The sequence below is a fragment of the Mesoplodon densirostris genome, chromosome 12 (genome assembly GCF_025265405.1).
Source record: "Mesoplodon densirostris isolate mMesDen1 chromosome 12, mMesDen1 primary haplotype, whole genome shotgun sequence".
Lineage (NCBI taxonomy): Eukaryota > Metazoa > Chordata > Mammalia > Artiodactyla > Ziphiidae > Mesoplodon > Mesoplodon densirostris.
Window position 1 is genome coordinate 15155625 of NC_082672.1, and position 26251 is coordinate 15181875.

At 39.1% G+C, this 26251-nt stretch overlaps 1 protein-coding gene across 1 annotated transcript in view; it reads right to left on the reverse strand.

Moving 5' to 3' along the window:
- Positions 1-26251, reverse strand: part of CCDC170 (coiled-coil domain containing 170) — a 90070-nt gene that overhangs the window by 31130 nt on the left and 32689 nt on the right. The window contains 4 exon segments of the mRNA XM_060114521.1: positions 3545-3862; positions 17673-17858; positions 21673-21817; positions 25513-25769. Of these exon segments, the coding sequence (XP_059970504.1) occupies positions 3545-3862; positions 17673-17858; positions 21673-21817; positions 25513-25769 (906 nt within the window).

The following is a 26251-nucleotide window of genomic DNA, read 5'->3' on the forward strand; positions in this document are numbered from 1 at the left end:
TATTGGAGGATTAAGAACAGAGCAGAATGATGAGATCAGAAGGGGGAGTGTGGGAGTTGCAGAAACATCTCAGGTCCTTTATGGCATCGGATTGCTGCCCCAAAGCTCCCACACCAGACTGGAAAAGCTCCAGTGGAGGATGTACAGCCTTGTGTCTGCTCTAAAGCAGAACAGACGAGCTGTCTAGATAAATTTTTGTAAGGTTGTCCTAATTTGTCTATAATTATGGAGACGACATGGAAAATCACTCATGGTCCTGTCCTCTCTGTACAAATCAATTCTCAGCCAGGTGATTAGCCAGTTTGGAAACATCTAAAAGTTAAAAAAAAAAAACAAAAAAAAAACTTTGCCTCAAGATTCTAAACTAAAATCTGAAAATGTCACGGCTTCCTGTCATTGTGTAAGAAATCATTATTTCAAAAACACTTGTTACGAGTGTCCTGAAATTTCAGGCTGCATAACATCGAAACACTCATTTAGAATTCCTGGGAACCCGACAGTAGAACATTCCTCTAAGAGACTGTTTTTCAACTAGGGGCAATTTCACCGCCCACCCCCCACTCCCCAGGGACATTTGGCAATGTCTAGAGACATCTTTGCTTGTCACGAATTGGAGAGAAGAGGAGGTACTATCGGTATCTAGTGGGTAGAAGCTGGAGATGCTGCTAAACATCCTACAATACACAGAACGGCCTTTACGACAAAGGATTACCCAGCTCAAAATGTCAATAGCTGAGACACCCTGCTCTAAGATATAGTAAAGCATTTAAAAAGAAAATTAGATTTTGTTATAATCAGAAAAGCATGGAACAAGTAGAAATGACTTACTGAAAAAGTGTGGGTGGTGTCCTGAGTTCTACCCCGAACTGCAAATAGAGGAGAGTGAAAATGAATAGCGAGGAGGTAAACAAGCAAAGCAATGTTCAGTAAGTAGGAGTCACGGTGAAGGGGAGAATTTGCCAGGCCCGGAGCACAAGGGTATTACTCAACAGTGGACTGTGTGTTTATCCACAGCAGCTGGCAGGGCGTTGCAGCCTCCTCAACAAACAGATTCATCAATCTGCAAAGCTCCCATTCTTCAGGAACATTTCTAAGACAATATATGGAATCCATTTTCTCCTGATTTTACTTGAAGATGAGTCACACAAGATGCCAGCTATATGCTTGATTTCAGGCTTTTAAATAGTGAGAGCAGCTATTGAAAAAAATTACAGGGTAGGAAAGGCGGACAAAGGCACTAAACACACTGAATCATTCTCATTTTTATGAGGAGAGGGAGAAGGCATATCCAGCTTAACCAATTCACATCATTTTGCTTTAGAAAATAAACATATACTTCATGCTGACAACTTTATGCCATGTTTCACATGCTGGAATTAAAATAGTTTTAGGAAAACATTTGGGAAAATAGAAGAGGGAACAATAAAATGAAATGGCAAATATCCATTAGCTATTGAAGTACGTCTATTACTATTCAAGGTAAGTCACTTGAAGTTTTTCCCAGTCCTGTAAATAATTCCCTTCCCCAATCCAGGACCTATATGTGTACTGCATCACAAGATAAACTGAGTCACTCTCAGAGACCCACACATGTTACAGGGGTGAACATTTTATATCCACAGAGAATCCTACACTTGAACAAAGGAATCACCAGGGCTGCTCCTGGAGTACATGTGAATTTTGCAGAGTTTTAAAGGGAATTAAAAATGTTTTATTGGGACTTCCCTGGTGGCGCAGTGGTTAAGAATCCACCTGCCGGGCTTCCCTGGTGGCGCAGTGGTTGAGAGTCCGCCTGCCGATGCAGGGGACGCGGGTTCGTGCCCCGGTCCGGGAGGATCCCACATGCGGATCGGCTGGGTCTGTGAGCCATGGCTGCTGGGCCTGCGCATCCGGAGCCTGTGCTCTGCAGCGGGAGAGGCCACAGCAGTGAGAGGCCCACGTACCGCAAAAAAAAAAACAAAACAAGAATCCGCCTGCCAATGCAGGGGACACAGGTTCAACCCCTGGTCCAGGAAGATCCCACATGCCACAGAGAAACTAAGCCCATGCACCACAACTACTGAAGCTCACACGCTCTAGGGCGCACCACAACTACTGAAGCCCACGCGCTCTAGGGCCCACGAGCCACAACCACTGAGCCCACGTGCTGCAAATACTGAAGCCTGTGCACCTTGAGCCTGTGCGCCACAACAAGAGAAGCCACTGCAATGAGAAGCCCGCGCACCACAACGAAGACCCAATGCAGCCATAAATAAATAAATAAATAAATTTATTCTTTAAAAGAAGTTTTATCACTAAAGGAAATTTACAAATGCAACCCCGAACTTTGAGTTAGTGATCACTTTGAGCTTTTTAGGATCATTAAAAGGAGGGAAAGTGCATTTTCTGCTTTCAAGCAAAAACATGAACTCAATAGAAGAAATAGTTCCTAATGGAATTATACATAGAATTTGGTTATTATTTACCTTAAAACCTCATTAATTAGGACTTCAATAATCTGGATTTGAGGATAGTTTAAACAGAGTGTGGGCTGAAATTAACTCAGCTAAGCAAAGCTTTATAGAAAATGAGAATTGTTAAGAATATAAATAAGGTAACAAAATTAAGCAAGCTTCAATCATATGTGTGATTTAAGCCATTTTTAAATCCATTTGTTAAATAGGTCCCCTGAAAGACTGTTCCAGGTACCAACACATCAGGAAAAGGAGGAGAGAGGGGAGAGGAAGAGAGAGAGGAGGAGAGGCCGGGGCAGCAATAATTAATGTTTCTTGTTGCTATTTGCCAGACAGTGTGTTAAGGACTTCCTAACAATTTTTTTTCATTTAATGCTTACAACAAACAATAACCTGAAGAGGCAGATACAGTTACAGGTCCAGGAACTCTTATCCACAATTCCAAAATCCAAAAGGATCTGCAAGCTGACGGTTTTTTTCCAGAAGTTATTTGCTAGCAAAGCTTGACCTGACAGGATTTGGCAACAAACCCTGACCTGAAGTGACCGAGGTTATTCACAGTCTTGGTGGGTCCCACGCAGCAGAGCTGCTCACAGCTTTTGCCACAGAAGACGAATGTGGTGATTACGGGGTGCTGTCCCAGACCCCACTGAGGAGGAATGTGGAAGGGTGCTTTCTCCATTACCTTTCTGGGGACAATTTTACCTCCCTACACACTGAAAAATTCTGAATTCAAAACCACAGCAGGCTCCAAGGGTTTCAGACAAGGGGTGTGGACCTTGGGCTGTTCCTGTACAGCAGGCCAGGAAACAAAATCTCAGAGGCTGTCCTCTCAGGAACCTGCCCAAGGTCACATCTGGAGCAAGTGAGTGTGCAGTAGAGACCAAGACTCAGCCCGGGTAGCTCTGAGTCCAGAACCCGCATGGTAGTATGCAGTCGGGCTTTGGGAGTATAATATATAACTGAAAGTAGTACAACCACATTTAAATGCTACTTTTAACTAACTCAGACAACCCACTCACTTACTGAGTATGCTGAATGAAGGAGCTGACTGTCCTTAAGAAGCTTGTACGCAGCCATCACCCACTCACCCGTTTCCCACTCTCTTCGCGGCCGCCCATTTCGCAAATCCTCTCCAGAATGGCATCCTCCGTGGGCCTAAGAGTGCCCGAGCTGCTCCTCAGGAGGGCTGCAATTTTCTCCCTAAATGAGGAGTACTCGCTCTGCAAGGCTGCGGCTGCATCCACAGTGGCCTTCAAACTCTTCTCCAACTCCAGAGAGCTTCTCTTCAAGAGGCTCAGCTCCTGCTTTGAGGCATCCCAGCCCCGCTGGCCAGCAAGCAGCCTTTCTTGGAGGATCTTAACTTCCCTTTCAAGAGCTTCTTTCACCTCTACAGCACTGAGCAAGTCCTAAAATAATTTCAGAAAGTGAGGACAATAGCATTATCAGCCAAGGAGGGGAACCTGCATTTGCTTCTCATTTACTTTGCTTGCTAATGAGTTCAAGGAGTTAGGGTTAAATGCTCATTCCATTTTTAATTTTAGGTGCCCTATCCTCTCTTCATAAAGTTGTTCAATTGTAAAGCTATGTTAGGTAAATTTAGATGTCTGAGAAAGAGAAGGGATATAAAATCAGGGCTAGAAAAAAAAAAAGAAGGAAACTGACATATAAGTCTTTTCTATGTGGACCTCTGGAAAGAGTTAATAAAAACAAATCATTGGCTAACATACTAGTAGATTCTATCCATATACAGAATATGTTTACAGGCCTATGTGTTCTTAAGTTTGGTATAAATGGAAATTCATGTTGAGTAAACAGTAAACCCTCAGAGTCCTAATAAGTCACTAAAAGTTATTTGAATGAAGATGTCTCCCCTTAAAACTATTTTAAATAACAGGTAGAATTATCATAAAACATCATTGTATAAAGGAGATTAGGGCTTCCCTGGTGGCGCAGTGGTTGAGAGTCCGCCTGCTGATGCAGGGGACACGGGTTCGTGCCCCGGTCTGGGAAGATCCCACATGCCGCGGAGTGGCTGGGCCTGTGAGCCATGGCTGCTGAGCCTGCGTGTCCAGAGCCTGTGCTCCACAATGGGAGAGGCCACAATAGTGAGAGGCCCACGTACCGCAAAAAAAAAAAAAAAAAAAAAGGAGAGTAAAATCTTTCTTTCAATATTCATTGACTGTGTATCCCCCTGTCTCATAAAAATAAAACCAATACTGATAGAACCTGCAGAAAGGAAATAGAAAGGAGTAGCCATTTGGTGGGTAGGAGGATTAAAAGTTAGAGGGAGATAGAGTACCATACTGAGAAGAATAATTTCAAAGAATATGATATGTATGATTAGGTTTGTAAAAATAAAGGGCATTGAGAAAGTTACCAGTACATCTACTTCTATTTACTATATGTAGAATGGTCCAAGGAGGCATAAAAAGGATATCTTTAAAATTCATTTAAAAACAAAACACTTGTGGACATCAAGTTCCAAAGTAAGTGAATTCACATCAAATAAGATTAAGCAGTCGGTTAGCCAGCACTGCTATAATACTGTAGTCTAGGTAAATGGCAAACATATTTTTGGTTTTTATTTAAAATAGTATGTTAGGGGCAAAAATAACTACAAAGAAACAATATCGTCAAATAACAGATTCTACGTCTAAACTGGCCAGTTAACATTTCAGGCTGCTAGTTAAAATGCAATCATCCCTTTTGCATTAGAGCTTGAAGACAGGATGAATGTTACTTGAAATGCTACCTCCTATTTTTTATTTTTAAAAAAAGAAAGAGAATATCTTCCTATTTTATTCTGGTGTGTTTTTTTAAATCAAGGAAGTCTTGGGCATCAATTTGAATGAAAAGTCATCCAGTGGATGTAGGTAGTTAGAGAAAGCTGCCCCTTTCAGAGATGTAATAACTAAACTAATTATAGAAACTAGTTTGTGAAATGCTTTGCTTCTCCAGGTCCTGGCACCAGCTCCATTTCCCCACTCCCTTTCCAAACCAGTCGTCTGTGCAGAGAAGTCCCATTATTACTGCTAATTAAATTATGTACACTTTGTCAAAAATACAATATTTTAACACTTTACAGATTTCTTTTCAGATAGTAATACAGTAGCTGCTCAATTAGAGTAACTAGTATCAGCACTGGCGATAATAAATTGGGCCCATGTATTACTTAGAAACTACCATCTAATGTGTGGTTAGAAAACTGAGGTCCTAAATTCGATGACGCAGGGATGAAAATTAATCCTAATCCCCTCAGAGTTCTAAAACTCGACAGGAAATTACATATTAACTTATACATTGAAAGAAAGTCCCTAATGCAAAAGAGGGGAGTTTCCATGACCAATGGAGAGATATTTTTAACCAGGAATTTACAAAAGATCCTAAAAATACACAAAAAATATATCAGACACTTGAGTACTATAGACACTGTCAGTTTGGAATAAACTAATCAATCGGCAGCTTACACCAGGAGACCAATAAACACAATTAAAATATTTCCGCTATGAGGAATTTTTTCCACCCCAATATCAGACTGTTTTCTCACTGCCTTAGAGACCAGGGTCAAAACAGTCTTCTTTAACAAATCCAAAGCACCAATGCTTATGTCTAATAAAAATCAGAAAATTCTTTTGTGGTCATAGAATATAGTGGCACATGGCAGCAGGTCAGATTCTTTTTTCTGGACACATTTCAGCCCAGTGAACTATATGCTGTTCCTCGTATGAAATGCAGACTCGGGAGCCAGCGACAAGGCCTTGGGGACCTGCTCCCCCAGTGCTCTGATTAAGCGCTTCAGAATTCAGAGGCACGCGGCCGATCTGCTGGAAACAGATGTCCTCAGACTGCAAATGCAATTACTTGTAGAGCTATTGGGAGACAGCGGCTAGAGTGGAGTCTGGTTGCACGGCTACCTCAAGGATACACTGAAGTAATGTGACATTGGTGTCGCCGGCCAGGACCTCGGGACTGCTGTCAGAGCACACTGACACACAGAACAAGAAACAAGTAGCTCCCTCAGAGCAAAATCAGGGCTGACCTCCACAGAAGACATCGCACTGGCAAATGAGCACAGACCCTATCGAGACAGTGAAAGGGATCACTTAAAAAAAAAATTTTAATTAACAAATCTTTAGATTCAGTGCTACTAATGCAATAAATGTATAATGATCCCTTCACAATTACTTTTAACAAAAACATTTGTAAATAATATGATCAAGGTGTTCAATTTAACTTCCCAATTAAATGCATTAAGTAATGAAATCATTCAAAGGTTTGTGTTTTTAAAACACAATTGATTCCTATTACAATGTTGCTAACCCTCCTATGGATTTGGATATGCCTGAGATCAAACTGCCTCTCAAAACTAAAATGACTAATTATCATCAGGGTAGAAAACCTCCGGCTTGAGCTTAATTCATCCAACCCTAGACAGATTTCATAAAATTAAAAATTCGTTGGTTATTTCTACCTACTGCAGTTAACATTAACAAATAAACTCAGAAATTCCCGCAAACATGTCCTCTCATACATTGCTGGTGGAAGTGTGAATAGGTATAATTTTGATATAAATATCTAAAACATGTAATATGCACAATATCCTTTGGCCCAGTAATTCCATGATCTATTAGAGTGGAAGCTGCAGAGTAACATTTTACTTCAAAATGAGGAAGACCTTTCCCAAATCTGAGCTGTCCCAGTGGCATTATCAACCTTGGAAAATAATAAGAATTCAACTTAAATTTGAAATTCCCATTATTGACAAACCCGATACAAGTTAACAATAAATTTAACTGTCCAGGAGGCCAGTGTGTTCCTGGGCTTCACTTCAGTACTGCAAAACACTCTGCCCTGAACTGGTCAGACTGTGCCTGGAGGACCATGGACAGTTCCCAGCTGAAACTTTAAGAGGGACGTTGTCAAAATGGAATGAGTTCTGCATCACATGCTAGGATTAGACCCATAATAAAAATATTTATGCAATCATGTTATTTTAAATTCTGTTTTAATTTACTTTAAATGTGTTGAATGAACCTAAAGACAAAGCATTGAAAACTTAATTATAGTTACAGAACAGAATGAAAATATTACAAACCTTGACAAGGTAAACACAATAATAAAATAAAAACTGGAATGCAAAACGATGGGAGTAAAAAGTAGGAGGCATCAAATTCATCATATATCATAGCAGAACATCTAAAACTACTACATCAGGTTGTTGAATCAGGAACAGAAATGTATTGTTTTAAAGTCTTAATGGTAATATCAGAGGTTCAAACAAGAGTGTAAAGTGAGGCTAGAAGTGGAAGGAGAGATGATTTTTAATTTTACTTTGGAGCCTTATGAACATTTTTAATTTTTTATAATATGAACAGATATTACTTTAGTGTTTATTTTCATTTTAATTACTCACCATTTTAGAATAGTGAGCTCCTGTAGCTTATGAGTGCCAGGACCCAGACCTAACCACCATCCTGTTGGCACCAGTCCTGGGATGCCTCAGGCCAAGTAGCTAGCTGGGAAGGGATACAGCACCACTAGTAGGCTGGCTGGCTGCCTTAGGACCCCAGAATCCCCTATCCCACCCACCAGAATGCCCAGGACCAGGCCCCACCCACCTGTGCACCTGCACTAGCCCTGGAACCCCCAAGACCCGCAGCCAGCTGACATTACTTGGCCACAGCCACTAGGAGGCCAACACCAGCTCTGAGATACCTTGGGCCCCTCAGCCAGCCACCCCAGGAACCAACCCCACCCACAAGCAGGCAGACAACAGACCCAGGACCACTGCAACCCAGGAACCTGCCATGTCAGGACCCAGCCCACACACGAAGGAGCCAACACCAGCTCTGGGACACCCTGGGCTACTCAGCCAGCCCCAATTCCTAGAAATATACAATCTTCCAAGACTGAATCAGGAAGAAATAGAAAATATGAACAGACCAAACACCAGTAATAAAATTGAATCAGTAATTTAAAAACTTCCAACAAACAAAATTCCAGGATCAGATGGCTTCATAGGTGAATTCTACCAAACATTTAGAGAAGAGTTAACACCTATCCTTCTCGAATTGTTTCAAAAAATTGCAAAGGAAGGAACACTTCCAAACTCATTCCACAAGGCCATGTATTATCCTGATACCAAACCAGACAAAGAATCACTAAAAAGAAAATTACAGGCTAATACCACCAATAAACATAGATGCAAAAATCATCAACAATAAATTAGCAAATCAATTTTAACAATACATTAAAAGGATCATACCCATGATCAAGAGGGATTTATCCCAGGGATGCAAGGATGTTTCAACATCTCCAAATCCATCAGTGTTATATACTACATTAATATATTGAAAAATAAAAATCATATGATCATCTCAATAGATGCAGAAAAAGATTTTGACAGAATTCAACATCCATTTATGATTAAAAAAAAAAAACTCTCCAGAGAGTGGGCATAGAGGGAACATACCTCAACATAATAAAGGCCATATATATGACAAGTCCACAGCTAACGTCCTACTCAATGGTGAAAATCTGAAAGCATTTCCTCTAGGATCTGGAACAAGATAAAGATTCCCACTCTTGACACTTTTACTCAACATAGTATTGGAAGTCTTAGCCACAACAATCAGACAAAAAAAGAAATAAAAATAATCCAAATTGTGAAGGAAGAAGCAAAACCATCATGTTTGCAGATGACATAATACTATACATAGAAAATCCTAAAGATGCCACCAAAAAACTACTGGAACTCATCAATGAATTCAGTAAAGTTGTAGGATACAAAATTAATATGCAAAAATCTGTTGCACTTCTATATACTAACAAGGAACTATCGGGAAGAGAAATCAAGAAAACTATCCCATTTACAATCACATCGAAAAGAATAGAATATCTAGAAATAAATCTAAGGAGGTAAAAGACCTGTATTCAGAAGATTATAAGACACTGATGAAAGAAACTAAAGATGACAGAAGCAGATAAAAAAATATACCATGCTCATGGACTGGAATAATTAATATTGTTAAAATGACCATACCACCCAAGGCAATCTACAAATTCATGCAATATCTATCAAAATACCAATGGCATTTTTCACAGAACTAGAAAAAATAATTCTAAAATTTGTATGGAAATACAAAAGACCTCAAATAGTCAAAACCTTCTTCAGAAAGAAGAAAAAGCTGGAGGTATCATGCTCCCTTATATCAAACTATTACACAAAGCTACAGTAATCAAAACTGTGTGGTACTGGCACAAAAACAGACATGCAGATCAATGGAATAGAATAGAGACCCCAGAAATAAACTCACATTTATATGGGCAATTAATCTACAACTAAGAAGGGAAGAATATACTGTGGGAAAAAGACAGCCTCTTTAATAAATGGCGTTGGAAAAACTGGACAGCTACATGCAAAAGAATCAAACTGGACTACTTCCTCACACCATACACAAGAATAAATTCAAAATGGATTAAAAACCTAAATGTAAGACCTGAAACCATAAAACTTCTAGAAAAAAAGAACATAGGTTATATGCTCTTTGACATCAGTCTTAGTAATATTTTTTTGGACCTGTCTCCTCAGGCAAGGGAAACAAAATAAAAAATAAACAAATGGGACTACATCAAACTAAACAGCTGTTGCACAGCAAAGAAAACTATCAACAAAATGAAAAGGCAGCCTATTGAATGGAAGAAGATATCTGCAAACAATAAATCTTTTAACAGGTTAAAAGCCAAAATATACGAAGAACTGATACAACTCAACATCAAAAAAAAAAAAAAAAAGAGAACAACTAGATTGAAAAATGGGCAGAGGACCTGAATAGACATTTTTCCAAAAAGAAATACAGATGGCCAACAGATCCATGAAAAGATGTTCAACATCACTATTGAGAATCAAAACCACAATGAGATATTACTTCTCACCAGTCAGTACAGTTATTATCAATATGACAACAAATAGCAAGTGTTGGTGAGGATGTGGAGAAAAGGAAACTCTCGTTCACAGTTGGTGGAATGTAAATTGGTGCAGCCTCTGTGGAAAACAATATGGAGATTCCGCAAAAATTTTAAAATTGAACAACCATATCATCCAGCAATTCCACTCCTGGATATTTATCCAAAGAAAATGAAAATACTCATTAGAGAAGATATATGCACCCCTATGTTCCTTGCAGCATTATATATATATAACTCAGCTATAAACTCAGCTATAAGAAAAGAATGTTTATAACTCAGCTATAAACTCAGCTATAAAAAAAATAATGAAATCTTGCCATTTGCAACAACATGGATGGACCTAGAGGGTGTTATGCTAAGTGAAATAAGTCAAACAGAGAAAGACACAGAATCACTGTGTGATTCCATTTATATGTGCAATCTAAAAAACAAATGAACAGACATAACAAAACAGAAATGGAGTCATAGATACAGAGAACAAACAGGTGGTTGCCAGAGGGTAGGGAGATGAGGGAAGGAAAGAAGTAGGTGAGGGAGACTAAGAGGTACAAACTTCCAGCTGCAAAATAAATAAGTCATGGGTATGAAATGTACATTGGGGAATATAATCAATAATTTCGTAATATCCTTTTATTGTGACTGACAGTAAATAGACTTACCATGATGATCATTTTGAAATGTATAGAAATATCAAATCACTATGTTGCATAACAGGAACTAACATAGTGTTGTAGGACAAATATACTTCAAAAACAAACAAAGTCATCGGTTACTAGAGGTGGGAGGTAGGGGAAGGGGGAATTGGATGAAGGCAGTCAAAAGGTACAAACTCCCACTTAAAAGACAAATAAGTCCTAGGGATGTGATGTACAACATGATAAGTATAATGAACACTGCTGTATGTTATACAGGACAGTTGTTAAGAGAGTAAATCCTAAGAGTTCTCATCACAAGGAAAAAATTTTCTATTTCTTTAATTTTGTATCTATACGAGATGATGGATGTTCACTAAGCTTATTGTGTAATCATTTCACGATGTATGTAAGTGAAACCATTATGCTCTACATCTTAAACTTATACAGTACTGTATAGCGATTATACCTCCATAAAACTGGAAAAAAAGAGAGAACCAGGATGAGGACGTGAATTATAGGGATTTTGATCCTGACTTGCTACAGTGAAGAATGAAGAACTGTCAAACAATTAAGACTGCACAGAGGAGGTGGACCTTCTGTGAGTTCCCTGCCTCTGGAGGAGTTCAAGGGAAGGCTGGGTACTAGCTAGACAGGGACATTTTAGAGATGATTCTTATTTCAAATAGAGAGTTAGATGATCTAGATTCTAAAAGACCTTAGGGTCACTTCCAACATTGTGATTCTATGATTATAAAGAGATCTTTAACTTCTTTAGTAATTTATCCTGTCTGATAATTTCTCATTTCCAGAAACTCTTTCCATATGTCTGTACTCTTAAAATAACCATACCTTTATTTTAATCCCTAGATAAAAGTAAATAACTAGGAAAAGGAAATTAAAACACTGAGCATCAATTATGTGCTGGGCTTGTCTTGAGTACCATATGTAGATTACATCATTCAATCCTAACGATAACTGTAAGAGGTAGATCCTTAAATTATTTTCCCATTTTACATACAAGACACTGAAGTTCAAAAATGTAAAGTCATATGCCTCAGATCACACAGCCAAATGATTCTGGAGCCTATATTAAAAACCCAAGAGCCTCGCCTCTGAGCCACCCTGCTCAGTGTGTCTCTCTTAGCCTCTCCCCTCTTACACACTCTGCTGTAGACAACAAACCAAGAAAGCAGAAGGGACATCCTTCCAAACCAAGCCTGCTGATTCCAAAACGAACATTTGTTCTCCTAGCTTCAATTCTGGCCATTAGAATTAAGGAAAATGTGAACAGTGTGAAGGAAAATAAGCTGTTTTAAATCCATTATGTAAGTTTAATTTCTGATTCACTGATTGAAATGTCTGGTCGATAGGAAACGTGTGTGGCTAATGTAGGTAAAGTGACTACTTTTCTCAGCATTAGATTATTTCAAGACAACAACAACAACAAAAGGTGCCAATCTATAAAAGCTTTTAAAATGTACTGCAATTTTAACTATTAAAGATTGTCAAATAGGGCCTCCCTGGTGGCGCAGTGGTTGAGAGTCCGCCTGCCGATGCAGGGGATACGGGTTCGTGCCCCGGTCTGGGAGGATCCCATATGCCGCGGAGCGGCTGGGCCCGTGAGCCATGGCCGCTGAGCCTGCGCATCCGGAGCCTGTGCTCCGCAACGGGAGAGGCCACAACAGTGAGAGGCCCGCGTACGGCAAAAAAAAAAAAAAAAAAAAAAAAAAAAAAAGATTGTCAAATAATATATTATCCATATGTATAATAAATCACCTGGATTTTTATTTGGGAATTTTCATAAAGTAACTTAAAAAAATCATTAAGATAACAAGAAAAGCTGAGTTTGGTAGAAACAGCACCCCAGCCCCGTGGATGCTTCTACCTCTGCAGTCATTCTGGACTTTATTAATAAAGTAAGTTTCCAACCTCAAAAACAGAGCTTTAGAAAGCATTATGAAAACTCTTCCTGAGACCATTAATGTGTCAGTAAAACCACTTGACAGTGTTTTTCAGTAGTAAATCTTTGGAATCATAATCCCATGAATGAGCACTTTATTAAAGACCTCAAGTTTTTTACTGCCCATATTTTTTTAATAATTTGTATTATTTTGGCAGGAACTTGATCCCAAAGTGAATGTGTTTCACAAGTCTGAACAACATTGCATCATCAGTCATTTACAAGTAAAGACACATATAAAAGAGGAATAAGTTCTGTATTTTTAATGTGCTTTTGCAATACATTGCCATTTCCTACTGCTCATCTCCAGGAACGCACTTTTATAGGCAAACTCAATTCTTCATAATTTTCAAGGCTTGATAATTTAATAACTACTATCTATAATCAAATTAAAATCATTCATTCACTGAGGAAATTTGCATAGCTACTTATTTTTATTGTTCCACTGACAAATAGTATTTGGCACCAGACTTGTATGTAGGAAGTAGCTGTGAATATACATGTGAAGGGGATTACTGATAAAAGCACAACAACATAATGACTAGGGTTCAAGTCACTTTGCCAGTTAATAGCTGTGCATACTTGAGAAAAGTACATAACCTCTCTGAGTACTTAGCAAAATGACTATGCTAATGGCAAGTGATTGATAAATGGTGACCATTATACTAATGATTGCTGCTAGTACTAACATAAAAAGTCTGAGAGTCTTAAACTTCACCAAGAAGGTTTACTAATAGGTAGAATATTGAAAGTGTAATTTTGAATAATTTTATGTATATTGTAAGACAAAGCAAATGAGTAAATATTATTGTTAGGATCCAAAAGATACTAATATAAAGTTAAAAGATATTAATTTATTAATAAATTAATTAATTTAAATTTTTTATTTTTAAATTAATTAATTTTAATTAAAAGTAATATTCTAATTAACTCTAGAATATTACTTTTAATTAAAAATATCAGTATTAATTTATTACTAAAAAAAGTATTGCTAGCTCTGTCCACTGAAAGCAATGACACCCCAATAGCAATGAGCACACCTAAAGCCTGAATCTTGGTTTCTAAGCACCATTCTCCAGTAAAAGGAGCCAAAGCTCCATAGAGGATAGGCTGCTTTTAGTTCTGTGGTCTGAAAATTGTAAGTGAGCCTAAGATATCATCTTTTGTCAAAAGGCAAGGAAACATTGAAAGACTAAAGGAGTCAGGTTATAAGGTCACAGAGACCATCTTGTAGGGACTCGTCCTGGCCAAACATGGAGGATTGGAAAGCCAAAAGGAGAATAATTGATTATAACATAGTAAGTATCAATAAATAAAAATCCATGTGTCCATAGAATTGAAAATAAAAGGTAAGAAAACAAAAAGCTTTTCTTTATGTAAGAATGTCAACTAATAAGTAGAAGGAAGGATGAAATTAGAATATTACCACTTTGCCACCCCTGATGTAAGTTAATCCAGAAAAGAATCAATGGATGATAACATCACTAGGTCAACTTGATGCAGAACAGAAATACCCTGCCAATGATCACCCCACAGATACCTAACTTAACTGCAGGAAAAAAAAAAAATGTACCTTTACACTAAAGATATGGGCAATCAAACTTAGTTTCAGCAACAGTAGAAAAATCTAACACTACCTGCTTCTAATGCAATGCAATATGAAGTATACAACTGTAGCTTTGAAATATTCTTGCCAAAAAAGTTTAACCTGGGGACTTCCCTGGTGGTGCAGTGGTTAAGAATCCGCCTACCAATGCAGGGGACACAGGTTCAATCCCTGGTCCGGGAAGATCCCACATGCTGCAGAGCAACTAAGCCCGTGCACCACAACTACTGAGCCTGTGCTCTAGAGCCCACGAGCCACAACTACTGAAGCCCGTGTGCCTAGAGCCCGTGCTCTGCAACAAGAGAAGCCACCGCAATGAGAAGCCCACTCACCACAACAAAGAGTAGCCCCCACTCACCACAGCTAGAGAAAGCCCATGTGCATCAACGAAGGCCCAACACAGCCAAAAATAAATAAATAAATAATTTTTAGCAAAGGTTTAACCTGAATCCAATACAGCTCCTAGATCCAACTTTAAGTGTATAGGGCATAGATAAGCAAATTAAATAACATCTTGAAGAAACAATCAGACCACTGCTCTGTACTCTGTACAAGTCAATAATATTTTTTGAAAAACTATAAAAGGCTAAACATAACCAATAAATGCAATGAATGAACCTAGACTGAGCCCCAATTTGGGGAAGAAAACAGTTATAAAAGACATTCTTGTAGAAAATGATGAAATTTGAATGTCAATATTAGGTGGTTATTGATTATCTATTGCTGTGTAACAAATTAGCCCAAATTTAGTGGCTTAATACAACAAACATTTATTATCTCACAGCACTACGGGTCAGAAATCTGGGACTGACTTAGCTGGGTGTTTCTGATTCAAGGTCTCTCAGAAGGTTAGAGTCAAGCTGTTGACCAGGGCTACTGTCACCTCAAGATCATCTGGAGGAGGATTCACTTCCAAGCTCACTCACATGGTAGCTGATAGGCCTCGGTTCCTGGGCACCTGGGCCATGCAACAGGCTACCTGAGTGCCCCACCACATGACAGCCGGTGTTCCTCAAAAGCAATGATGTAAGGGAATTCAAGAGAGTGTATCTAAGACAAAAGCCACAGTGCTTTCATAACCCAATCTCATAAGTGAGATCCCACCACTTCTGACATATTCCACTCACTGGAAGTGAGTCAATTCATCCAGCCCACAAGGGGAGGGGGATTAAATTCCACCTCCTAAGGAGTACAAAAAACGTGTGGGTCTGATAACCTCCAAGGAGGATATTGTGGCATTACTGTTGACTTTTAGATGTGATAATGGTATTGTGATTATGTACGGTAATGTCCTTATTCTTAGAATACATATGCTGCTGTAGTCAGAAACAATACACACGATGTCTAAACCTATTTTGTGTGTGTGTGTGTGTGTGTGTGTATACAAAGTAATAAAGCAAATACAGCAAAATGCTAACAACTGTTGCATTTGGGTGGGTAATAAATGGATGTTCATTGTATTCCTGTCTATACATGTTTGAAATTTTTTGTAAGAAAAATTTGGAGAAAAATAATTGAGTTATTTGAATTGTGTCCGCTCAAAATTCATATGTCGAAGCCCTAGCATCCAACGTGATGGTGTCTGGAGATGGGACCATTGAGAGGTAATTACATTTAGATGAGGTCACTAAATGTCATTACCTCCCAGCCTCCAGAACTATGAGAAATAAATGTCTGTTTTTTAAGCCACCCAGTGTATGGCATTTTATTATAATAGCCGAAGCAGACTAAGACAAGATGCTCAGATGATTGAAGTGACTTGATAACAGTGATAAAATTTTTACTCATTTCACAAAGTTAATGTGACAGAAGAAGAAATCCAGTGGTAAGAAGGGCTTTTGATACAGAGAACTGGGGGGAAATAGAAATTATTAGCATTGCTGTGGATCACTTTCATATTCCAACCTCTCATCTCACCTCAGCTTGGCAGTAAGGTCACTGTAGACCTGGAAGACCCACGAGATGATCCCACAAAGATGGCTCCTTCTACTGCATCCCACCAACTCCAGAACCCCCGTCACAGCCTGTGGGACACCACTGAACCTTCACCCTTCATGGAGCCTCTCTTTTTCAGCATTAGTCATTCCTTAATTTTAAACTCCATCTCCTTTAACTCTTCAACCTTCTCCTATGTATTTTATTAACTGATTGCACTAGCTCACTTTTGCTTTTGGAAATTAATTGTTATTATTAATCCCATAATTAGTTTCCTTGACACAAAAATTTAAAAATATAATTAAAGGATTATGTAGTGTTAAAAAAAATACAGTATTAATTCCTATGCTCAAACAGGCTCCAGCTAATTTAAAAGGTAAAGCAATTCATTGGATAAATAAAAGTTTGGAATTAAGAGTCACTTCCCTTTGGCAATATCTCTCAAAATTACAAACCCCATATCCTTTGACCCAGCAAGTCTACTTCTAGGATTTTTGTCTTGCTGATATAGTCTCACATATGAGAACTGATAGATTATTCATAGCAGCCTTGTATAATAGTGTGTAGTGTCTTACCAATTTTTTAAAAAGTAAATAAAAACATAGAGGTGCAGAGTATGTTGCCATTTGGGTTAAAAGTAAATAAAAAGAATAAACATATGCATATATATATATGTAGAATATTTCTAGAAAGGTATATAAGAAATTGTTAACAGGTTGCCTCTAAAGAGACCAACTGGGTGGCTGTGGGGAAGGGATTGGGGGACAACTTCTCATCACACTCCCCTGTGTCCATTTAGAATTTTGTATCTTATGAATGCGTTACCTATTTGCTCAAAAATTAATTTAAAATTTTTGTAATCCTTACAGTTTAACCAAATAGCTACAAACTTTTTACTTTTAAGTGTTTTGTATTTCTTTTTTTCTAATTAGAAAAAAACTGTATCCAATGGCCAGATCAGGGCACTGACTCCCATGGGGCCCCAGACCTCCTGCTGAGAGGAGCCTTTGAAATTGCAGTCAATAACACTAGTGTGCCCATCCACATCTGGTTTTCAATTTCTGCTTCATAAACATGATCACAGATGCACACACACGCTCCACATACTGTACCTGGTTCAGCTTGTCTTTCTCTTCAACGCAGGAGGCAGCTTTTTTCTGCTCTCTGTTTACTTCTGAAGCCAGCCTCATGATTGTTTCTCTGCTAGCTTTTGCCTCCATCTCATGGACATTTTTAGTCTCTTCAAGAGTAACAATTTGTCCTTTCACAAGTGCGTTTTCCTTGCACAGCTCTCCAAGCTGAAGAGAAAGCGATCACAGCTGTCCCGTAAAAATTAATAATTTCATACCACTCTAAGCAATTCTGATCTATAAACCCCAATGATCGCATTATCACATGAAAACAGGAAAAGAGCTATCCCCCTCCATCCACTCAAAAGGTAACTTTTTCAAAGGCAGCCTCTAAATGCTCCTGTTATGCGCAGACCCAGTGGTCAAATTAAAATTAATCAAAAGGTAGCTACAAGGCAACAATGATGAGAGTTCAGCCAAAAGCTTCCAGACAGAACAAGCATCAACAAGTCCCTGGCTGCTAAATACTCAAGGGCCGGTGATGCTCCTGCAGAGTTACAGCAGGCAAGGAAGCAAGGGCGTTCTATTCAGCCCACGTCCACTGGCACCAACTGCCTGCAAGGCGTTACCTGGCACAGGGTGGGGACATACAGAGAAGAAAGCAGGACTCTCTTTTTTTAAAAGAAAATCCTTCTTATTAATATAAGCATAGAAAAATCCTGAATAACATGCTTAAACAATGCATTCGAGTGGTTAGCTGGGAGAATAAGGCTTGTATGATTTATAAGGAGGGAAAAAAAAAAACCAACCAGGCTCCTTGGCCCCAGGGAAACAGCCACGCAGACAGCTCAAGGATGCCTGTAGAAAGACCCGAAACTCCTCATGACAGGGTCAGCATTTGTGTTAGGACAATCAGGGGAAGTGACATATCTTTTAGCCTCAGCAATTTGCCAACATGGTGCCCTGCTCCTGATTCAGTGCTGTTCCCTCTCTCTTGAACGCTTTTCCTCATATTTGTATGCTTCTTCTCCAACATCCTTTCAAAGTCCCCAGCTCAGAGGGGCACTCCTCGGCCAGTCTACCTAAAGTAGCATCCCATGCCTCTAACCTGCTTCACTCTCTTTCCCCATATCCTCATTTGTTTTTCTTCTTTGCACCTTTTACTACATGGGATAATACTGGATATTTGTTTATTTCCTCAGCATCTTTAACCACAGCAATGGAAGCTCTAGGAGGGCACAGACTCAGTCTCGTCTCATTCACTGCTGTAATCCAGCACCCAGAACAGTGTCTAGCATACTGTAATCACTCATTAAATGTATGGGAGATGGATGAATGAATGTCAAATAAGGAATCCCTTCTTTTCTACTGTTTCCTTAGAGTGTGTGTGTACATGTGGTTATAAGGGCGATAAAAGTAAGGGAATGGCTTTGAAATTGCAGTGGTTTTGTTCACCTTCTCAGGGGAACACCTAGTGACTGTTCAAGACAGTAGCCTTTTTGCTCTTGGCCAGTGAGTTTTGTTTTTTTGTTTGTTTGTTTGTTTTTTTAAGACAGGGACTTCCTCAGGTGATTGGGATGCTAAAACTCTAGGGTCCCAGTATCTGTTAAAAAATGTAGGTTATATTATCATTCAGGTATGGTGAGGCCAACAGATCAGGAGACACTGAAACTGTGTTACTCACAGTTTCTGAGACGAAGGGGCACACGATGCCATGCAGGGCCACCCAGGGAGCCCCAGGGCCGGTCAGGAGACAGAGAGAGCCAGGGGAAAACATGTTTTCCACAGGAAGGAATGGGTGAGGCAGGGAGAGCAAGCTTAGAATTGCCTAGTTTGAGTAATTTCAGTGGGTCCTGGAGTGTAGGAGCCGTCTCTAGTTGTCTGGCACCTGACCCTGGGGTGATTAGTTGGATAGTGGCCAGAGTATAAAAGCCTGATAGAGGAAGTGGCTGGGGTATGGGCTCTGTATTGGTTGGTTTGCATATGAAAGCTGGGCACCCACGAGAGTCATTTACTAGGAATTGGCTAATCCTGGGACCCAGTCTTTCCTGGGTCAGCAAGGCCCCAGATGTCAAAGCATTCGAAGTACAGAATATAAAAAGGCAAGACTAATACAGTATTAACACCCAGATCAGCACCTGGAGATAGTCTCTGATGAGGGAAAGGGTGCCTGAAAGAAAAAGCTTCTTAATTGGCTTTTCTTTTCCCCACCACTTGGCTTTAAAGATAACCCCCCAAACTACAATGTGAAGTGGACTTTTATTGCCAGGCTCCTGGTCACATGATAAAGAGGAGGAGCTGAATCCAGCGCCTTGAGGGTATCAGACATACCCCAGGCCTGAGCAACCAAAACCCATGAGTGAGGTGGAACTTCCTGAATCAAAGTGTTATCATTTCGCAGCTTTCACAGAGTTCACGTGGGACGCTTACTAATAACCCACTGAGGGGAGACCTTTAAGAATGGCTGCATCGGGCTTCCCTGGTGGCGCAGTGGTTGAGAATCTGCCTGCCAATGCAGGGGACACGGGTTCGACCCTGGTCTGGGAGGATCCCACATGCCACGGAGCAACTAGGCCCGTGAGCCACAACTACTGAGCCTGCGTGTCTGGAGCCTGTGCTCTGCAACGAGAGGCCGCGATACTGAGAGGCCCGCGCACCGCGATGAAGAGTGGCCCCCACTTGCCACAACTAGAGAAAGCCCTCGCACAGAAACGAAGACCCAACACAGCCAAAAATAAATAAATAAATTAATTAATTAAAAAAAAATACAGGCGTCCATGTATTTAAAAAAGAATGGCTACATCCCCAGTGGTCACTGCAGTGCTGTTTACAATAGCCAAGACATGGAAGCAACCTAAATGTCCATCAACAGATGAATGGATAAAGAAGATGTGGTATATATACACAATGGAATATTACTCAGCCATAGAAAAGAATGAAATAATGCCATTTGCAGCAACATGGATGGACTTAGAGATTATGATACTAAGTGACGTAAGCCAGACAAAGAAAAATATCATACGCTATCGCTTATATGTGGAATCTAAAAAAAAAATTATCCAAATGAACTTATGTACAAAATAGAAATAGACCCACAGACATAGAGAACAAACTTATGGTAACCAAAGGGGGAAGGGGGGAAGGGATAACTTAGGAGTTTGGGAGTAACATACACACACTACTATATATAAAATAGATAACCAACAAGAACCTACTTCATAGCACAGGGAACTATACTCAATAATTTATAATAACTTATAAGGGAAAAGAATCTGAAAAAGAATATATATATATAATACATATATATATTATTGAATCATATGTATATGAATCACTTTTCTGTACACCTGAAACTAACACAACAGTGTAAATCAACTATACTTCCATTTAAATAAATAAATAAATATTTTTTTAAAAAAAGAATGGCTGCATGGAAATCTATCAGGAAGCAAGGATATGAAAGGTTTATAAATGAGCAAAGATATGGTGTCCATTCAAATAGCTTCAGGCTCTCTAATGAATCACTACAGTCCAGGTAGTGATATAATTAATTTCCATCTCCATGGCAACCTACCATTAAAGTAGGATTTTTATTTATTTGGCTTTAGTGTAAAATTAAAAAGTACTTTAGAGATAATCTTAACCTTATGCTCAAAAAGTATCCTAAAAATGACACACAGCTGGTTTTGGTTTTGGTTGTGTGTGTGTATGTGTTTCTATCTGTAACTAAAACAAACAAAAATCTTCCTAAAACAAATCATTAAAATGAATAATTTGTTGTATTTGACAACCTAAACACATTTTAGACAAAAAATTCAATCCCTTCTGGAGAATAATTAATCTCAAATAATGCTAGAAAGGATCTTGGAATTGAAGCTCAGAGAGGTGATATGGTTTTTCCAAGGTCAGGCAGTCAATTAATACTGTACTAGGGCTCCTGTCCTGTTCTCCTGCACCCCCAGACTCAACCACAGCTCTTCCTTTATGGCACACTTCAGAATGACCACTAAATGTATAGTCTTTTTAATCTCCATACAAATACCTTTAGAATTAAATCTTCATCTGATGCCTTTTCATTCTTCTTCCCTGGATCTAAGCAGTCATGAAGTTGAGCCAGGAATTCCTCATGTTTGCTGCAATTCTGTGAGACTTGATCCTTATTCTCCTCGTTTTCCTTTAAACATTTTCTGTCGGGCAAATAACAAATAAGTCAAGTTTTAACACCAAAGAAGATAACATTCATCAAAGTTCAGAATTCAAGCTCTCTGTTGGGAAATAACCAATAATCATTTCAACACAACACAGTTTCCCAGACACAGAGCATGATATCGTCTTGCAAGCCCAGTTAAAGAGGGAGAAAAGTGGAAACAACTCTGGGGCACGTACACTTTGCAGAAATGTAGAGAGATCTTTACGGCATCTTAGCAAGGGAGACAGATTATCTGCCTCCTGTTCCTGACATTTTTGGATCTGCAGAAGTGGAAGGTGGTTCTCTAGATCACACATGGATCCACTCAGCCATGAGTCTATGCTGCGGCTTCATGGGGAAGAAAGAGAGTGATGCTACATTGGGTCTAGAGACCATGCTTTGGTCACTACACAGTGATCCATAAGGGTTACTTAGAGCTTCCCCTGGCTCATGGCCAAGCATAACTATAATTAAAAAATACATCAGAAGCAGGGGATATGCCCACCCCTGGAAAAGAGAGGTGGTCAATCATCAGCAAAGATCACTACTAGTTTTTGCACATCCAGAATTTTTAAAGAGTATTGGAATGGGCCAATCAAGGAAAATCAGTCAATTTATGCTCTGCTGTGAATATTTTATTTCAATCTCAGACAGGTTTGCTAAAATAGCATAGTCTATTTCTAATTCTTTAAATGTTAAAAACTAAGAGATCATAAAAAACAGACATATTTTAAAGGCAAATTAGGATCATTTCAATAATTTGGCATCATTTTTTAGTACCCTAGATAATAAACATGATTATTGCTTTCCCTTTTTACCATGTTGAGTGTTTACTGCAATTCTTTCACGCTATTCAAAGATTAACAAAGCATGTAATTGCATATACTCAAAAGCATATCATATTTCTATTTAGAAAAAATGTATCACAATAAAAGACCAACATCAATATATCTCTAAGTTCTTATTTTCAGCATATGAAAGGTAATATTTATTCAGTCTCTCTCATTCATTTAAGTCATAGTTAATGCTATGGCTCTGATTTATTTATGTATATGATTCTATATATTTACTCTAAGATTTCAGTCTTACTTCTCTGTTCCAGGAGTTTCTAAATTATTTCCACTTCTATTTGCATTTCACTTTAACCCAACAAAGTCCCAGGCATCTATCATAAAGACATAATCACATAAATGTGAAAATATGAATGCACGTGGGTACTCACTGCATCTTAGTTTATAATAATTTTTTGACTGGAACTAACCTAAGTGCCTAAAGGAAAGAGCCAAAAAAACCGGTTAAGTAAATTATGATATTAACAGGCAATGGAATATCACTGGCGATTAAAAATGATACAGTGAAAGACTTTTTAAGTATTTACAACATATTATTCAGGAAAAATAGTTCACTACATGATGCCATTTATGTACAACTGTCTGAAGATCTGTTCAACAAAATGTTAACTATAGCATTTCTGGAATTGTAAGGTTGTGAGTAATTTTAATTTTGGGGGGCACTTTATTATATCTTTAAAAACTTTCTTATAATGAATATATATCATTTTATTACTCATTTGTTTAATAAATATTTATTGGGCACTTACTATACTACTTACTATGCTTAAAGGTGCTAAAGATACAGTAGTAAACAAAACAGATAAACATCCCTCATGGGGCTTACAATCTAGTTGGGAAGATGGACAATAATCAAAAAATAAATGTATGTAAAATGTATAGTATATTATAAAAGGGCTGGAGACAAAAACAATTAAGCAGGAAAGGGAGTAGGAAACATTTGGGAGGAGTGGGGTGAAATTTTAGATGTCTTCGCTAAGATCAGGTTAGTGGCAATGGGAAGTGTCAAAATTTAGATTTATTTGGATGGACGGCAGAGATAGATGATGAGATTTACTGAAGGATCAAGGAAAGAGAAACAAGGATGATCCAAGATTTTGGCCCTGATCAACTAGAAGAATGGAATTATCATTAAACGAGATTAGGAAAAGCACAGGAGGATTTTGTGGAAACACCAGGAGGTATTTTGGACATGTTCCATTTGAGATGCCTGTTAGACATCCGCATGGAGATGCCCAGTAAGTTGTAAGATATGTGGGTCTTGAGCGCTGGGAAGAGGTCCAGGCTAGATCTAGAAACTACATGCTCGTGGGGGGTCGCAAGCATGTAGATCATACTTTAAGTCATGAGGCTGGATGAGAGTGAATTTAGATAGAAAGGAGAAGAAAGTCAAGGACTGAGCCCTGGGGCACTCCAGTACTTGGAAGTCAAGGAGATGAGGAGGACAAAGCAAGAGACTTTGACAAAGCGGCTAGAAAGGTAAAATCAAAAGCAGGCACGTGCAGTGTCCTGGAAGCTAAAACAAGAAAGTGGTTCAGGGAGAAAAGCCAACTGTTGGCTCACGTACTGGAAGGTCAAGTAAGATAGGACTGATCACTGAATCTGCAACGCGTGGTCACTGGTCACCTTAATGAGTGGCTTCAGTGGAGTAGATCTGAGAAAGGAGAGAAACTGTTACAGTGAGTACATATAAACATGTTCCAGGAATTTGGCAGTACATGGAAGGAGAGAAAGGACAGGAGCTGGAAGCAATGGGTTTTTGTTTTTATCTTTTTTCTTTTTTTTCAGTACGAGGGCCTCACACTGTTGTGGCCTCTCCTGTTGTGGAGCACAGGCTCCGGACGCACAGGCTCAGCAGCCATGGCTCACGGGCCCAGCCACTCCGCGGCATGTGGGATATTCCCGGACCGGGGCACGAACCTGCGTCCCCTGCATTGGCAGGCGGACTCTCAACCACTGCGCCACCAGGGAAGCCCTGTTTTTATCTTTATAAGTTGAAATAAGTAAAACAAGTATCAAGTATTTTATTAGTAAAGTGATTTAAGTTATTATACACAGAATTTTTAAAGTGCATCTTAAGAACAGGTAGCTCCCAATTTTATCTCAATAATCAGAACTAAACCTAGATTTCCTGAGTTCTCTGCATAAACTGGCAATAAACCCTAATGAGGAGTGTTCAGGGTGGTCTGGGGTGTTCTGGGTTTCTGGGGTATTTTTATAACTAGCTTCTGAATAAACCCTTCCCCCTGTGCACTATTCCAGCACCTCCACTTAAACCTCTACTTAGAGGAAATCTTCCAAATTGTATATATCTAAGAATTTGCACCCCTAATCCATAGGGCATAAATATGCTTAGGACAACGCCATGTTTGTTAAGATTCTTGGTGACATTTAGAAATGAGCTTGGAAAAAATTTTCAAGACTCCAAAGATATGTGAGGTCAATGATTTTTTTTTTTTCAAAAATGCAGGGGACACAGGTTCGAGCCCTAGTCCAGGAAGACTCCACATGCCGCAAAGCAACTGAGCCCATGCACCACAACTACTGAGCCTGAACTCTAGAGCCCGCGAGCCACAACTACTGAGCCTGCGTGCCACAACTACTGAAGCCCGTGCGCCTAGAGCCCGTGCTCCGCAACAAGAGAAGCCACTGCAGTGAGAAGCCCGCGCACTGCAACAAAGAGTAGCCCCCCTCACCGCAACTAGAGAAAGCCTGCACACAGCAGCGGAGACCCAACACAGCCAAAAATAAATTAATAAATTTATTTTTTAAAGTTTAAAAAAAAAAAGAAGTTAGTATTTTAACACTAGCCCCACTGAGAAGTATATTGAAATATCCTCACTGCAATTTCTCGTCCAGTTCTACAACTTTCTTCTTTAACTCCTGGCTCTCCTTGACTGCAGACTGACCTGTGATTTTAGTTCTAAGTTTAGAAGTGGAGAGGGCCGCTGATTCTTCTTCTAGCTCCTGAACTCTGTCTCTCAAAGAGGTGAGGAGAGACGATTTTCTGGCATTGTTTTCTCCGTAGTTCTCCATTTCAGCTTTCAACTCTTGACAGGAAACTTCTTTGGAAAGCATCTTGGATTGCAGTTCTCGAAGCTAACATGGAAAAGAAGTAAAAAGAGGGAAAAGATGTCAGTGGTATAAGTTGGAAGTACCTTGAAAAAATCCCAAAATCATAATTTAAAATTCCGATCTTTTATTCATGACTTCATCCGACTTTACTTTTTTTTCTTCATATGTTTCCATCTTACCAGCTGGGAAATTATGCCTAAATAGTGGACTTCATAGTCTGTCTTTTTCAAAAACCAATTGAGCAATGTCTTGTGGTAACTGAGTCTCACTCAAGAGACGTGTGGTGTATTTTGCAAAAAGCAATAAAATATTTTGCAATGAGAATTCATTTTCTAAATCTGTACTACTGCTATTGCTGCTCACGATGAAACAAGGAAGCTGCAAGGTAGGCTCTTTGTAATTTCATGGCCATAGCTGTTTCCCAAGTCAATACAGACTATGCGATGTATCACAGCATTTCTCCCCCTGGCCTTCTGGACCCTTACTGTGGGTGATAAAGAAAAATA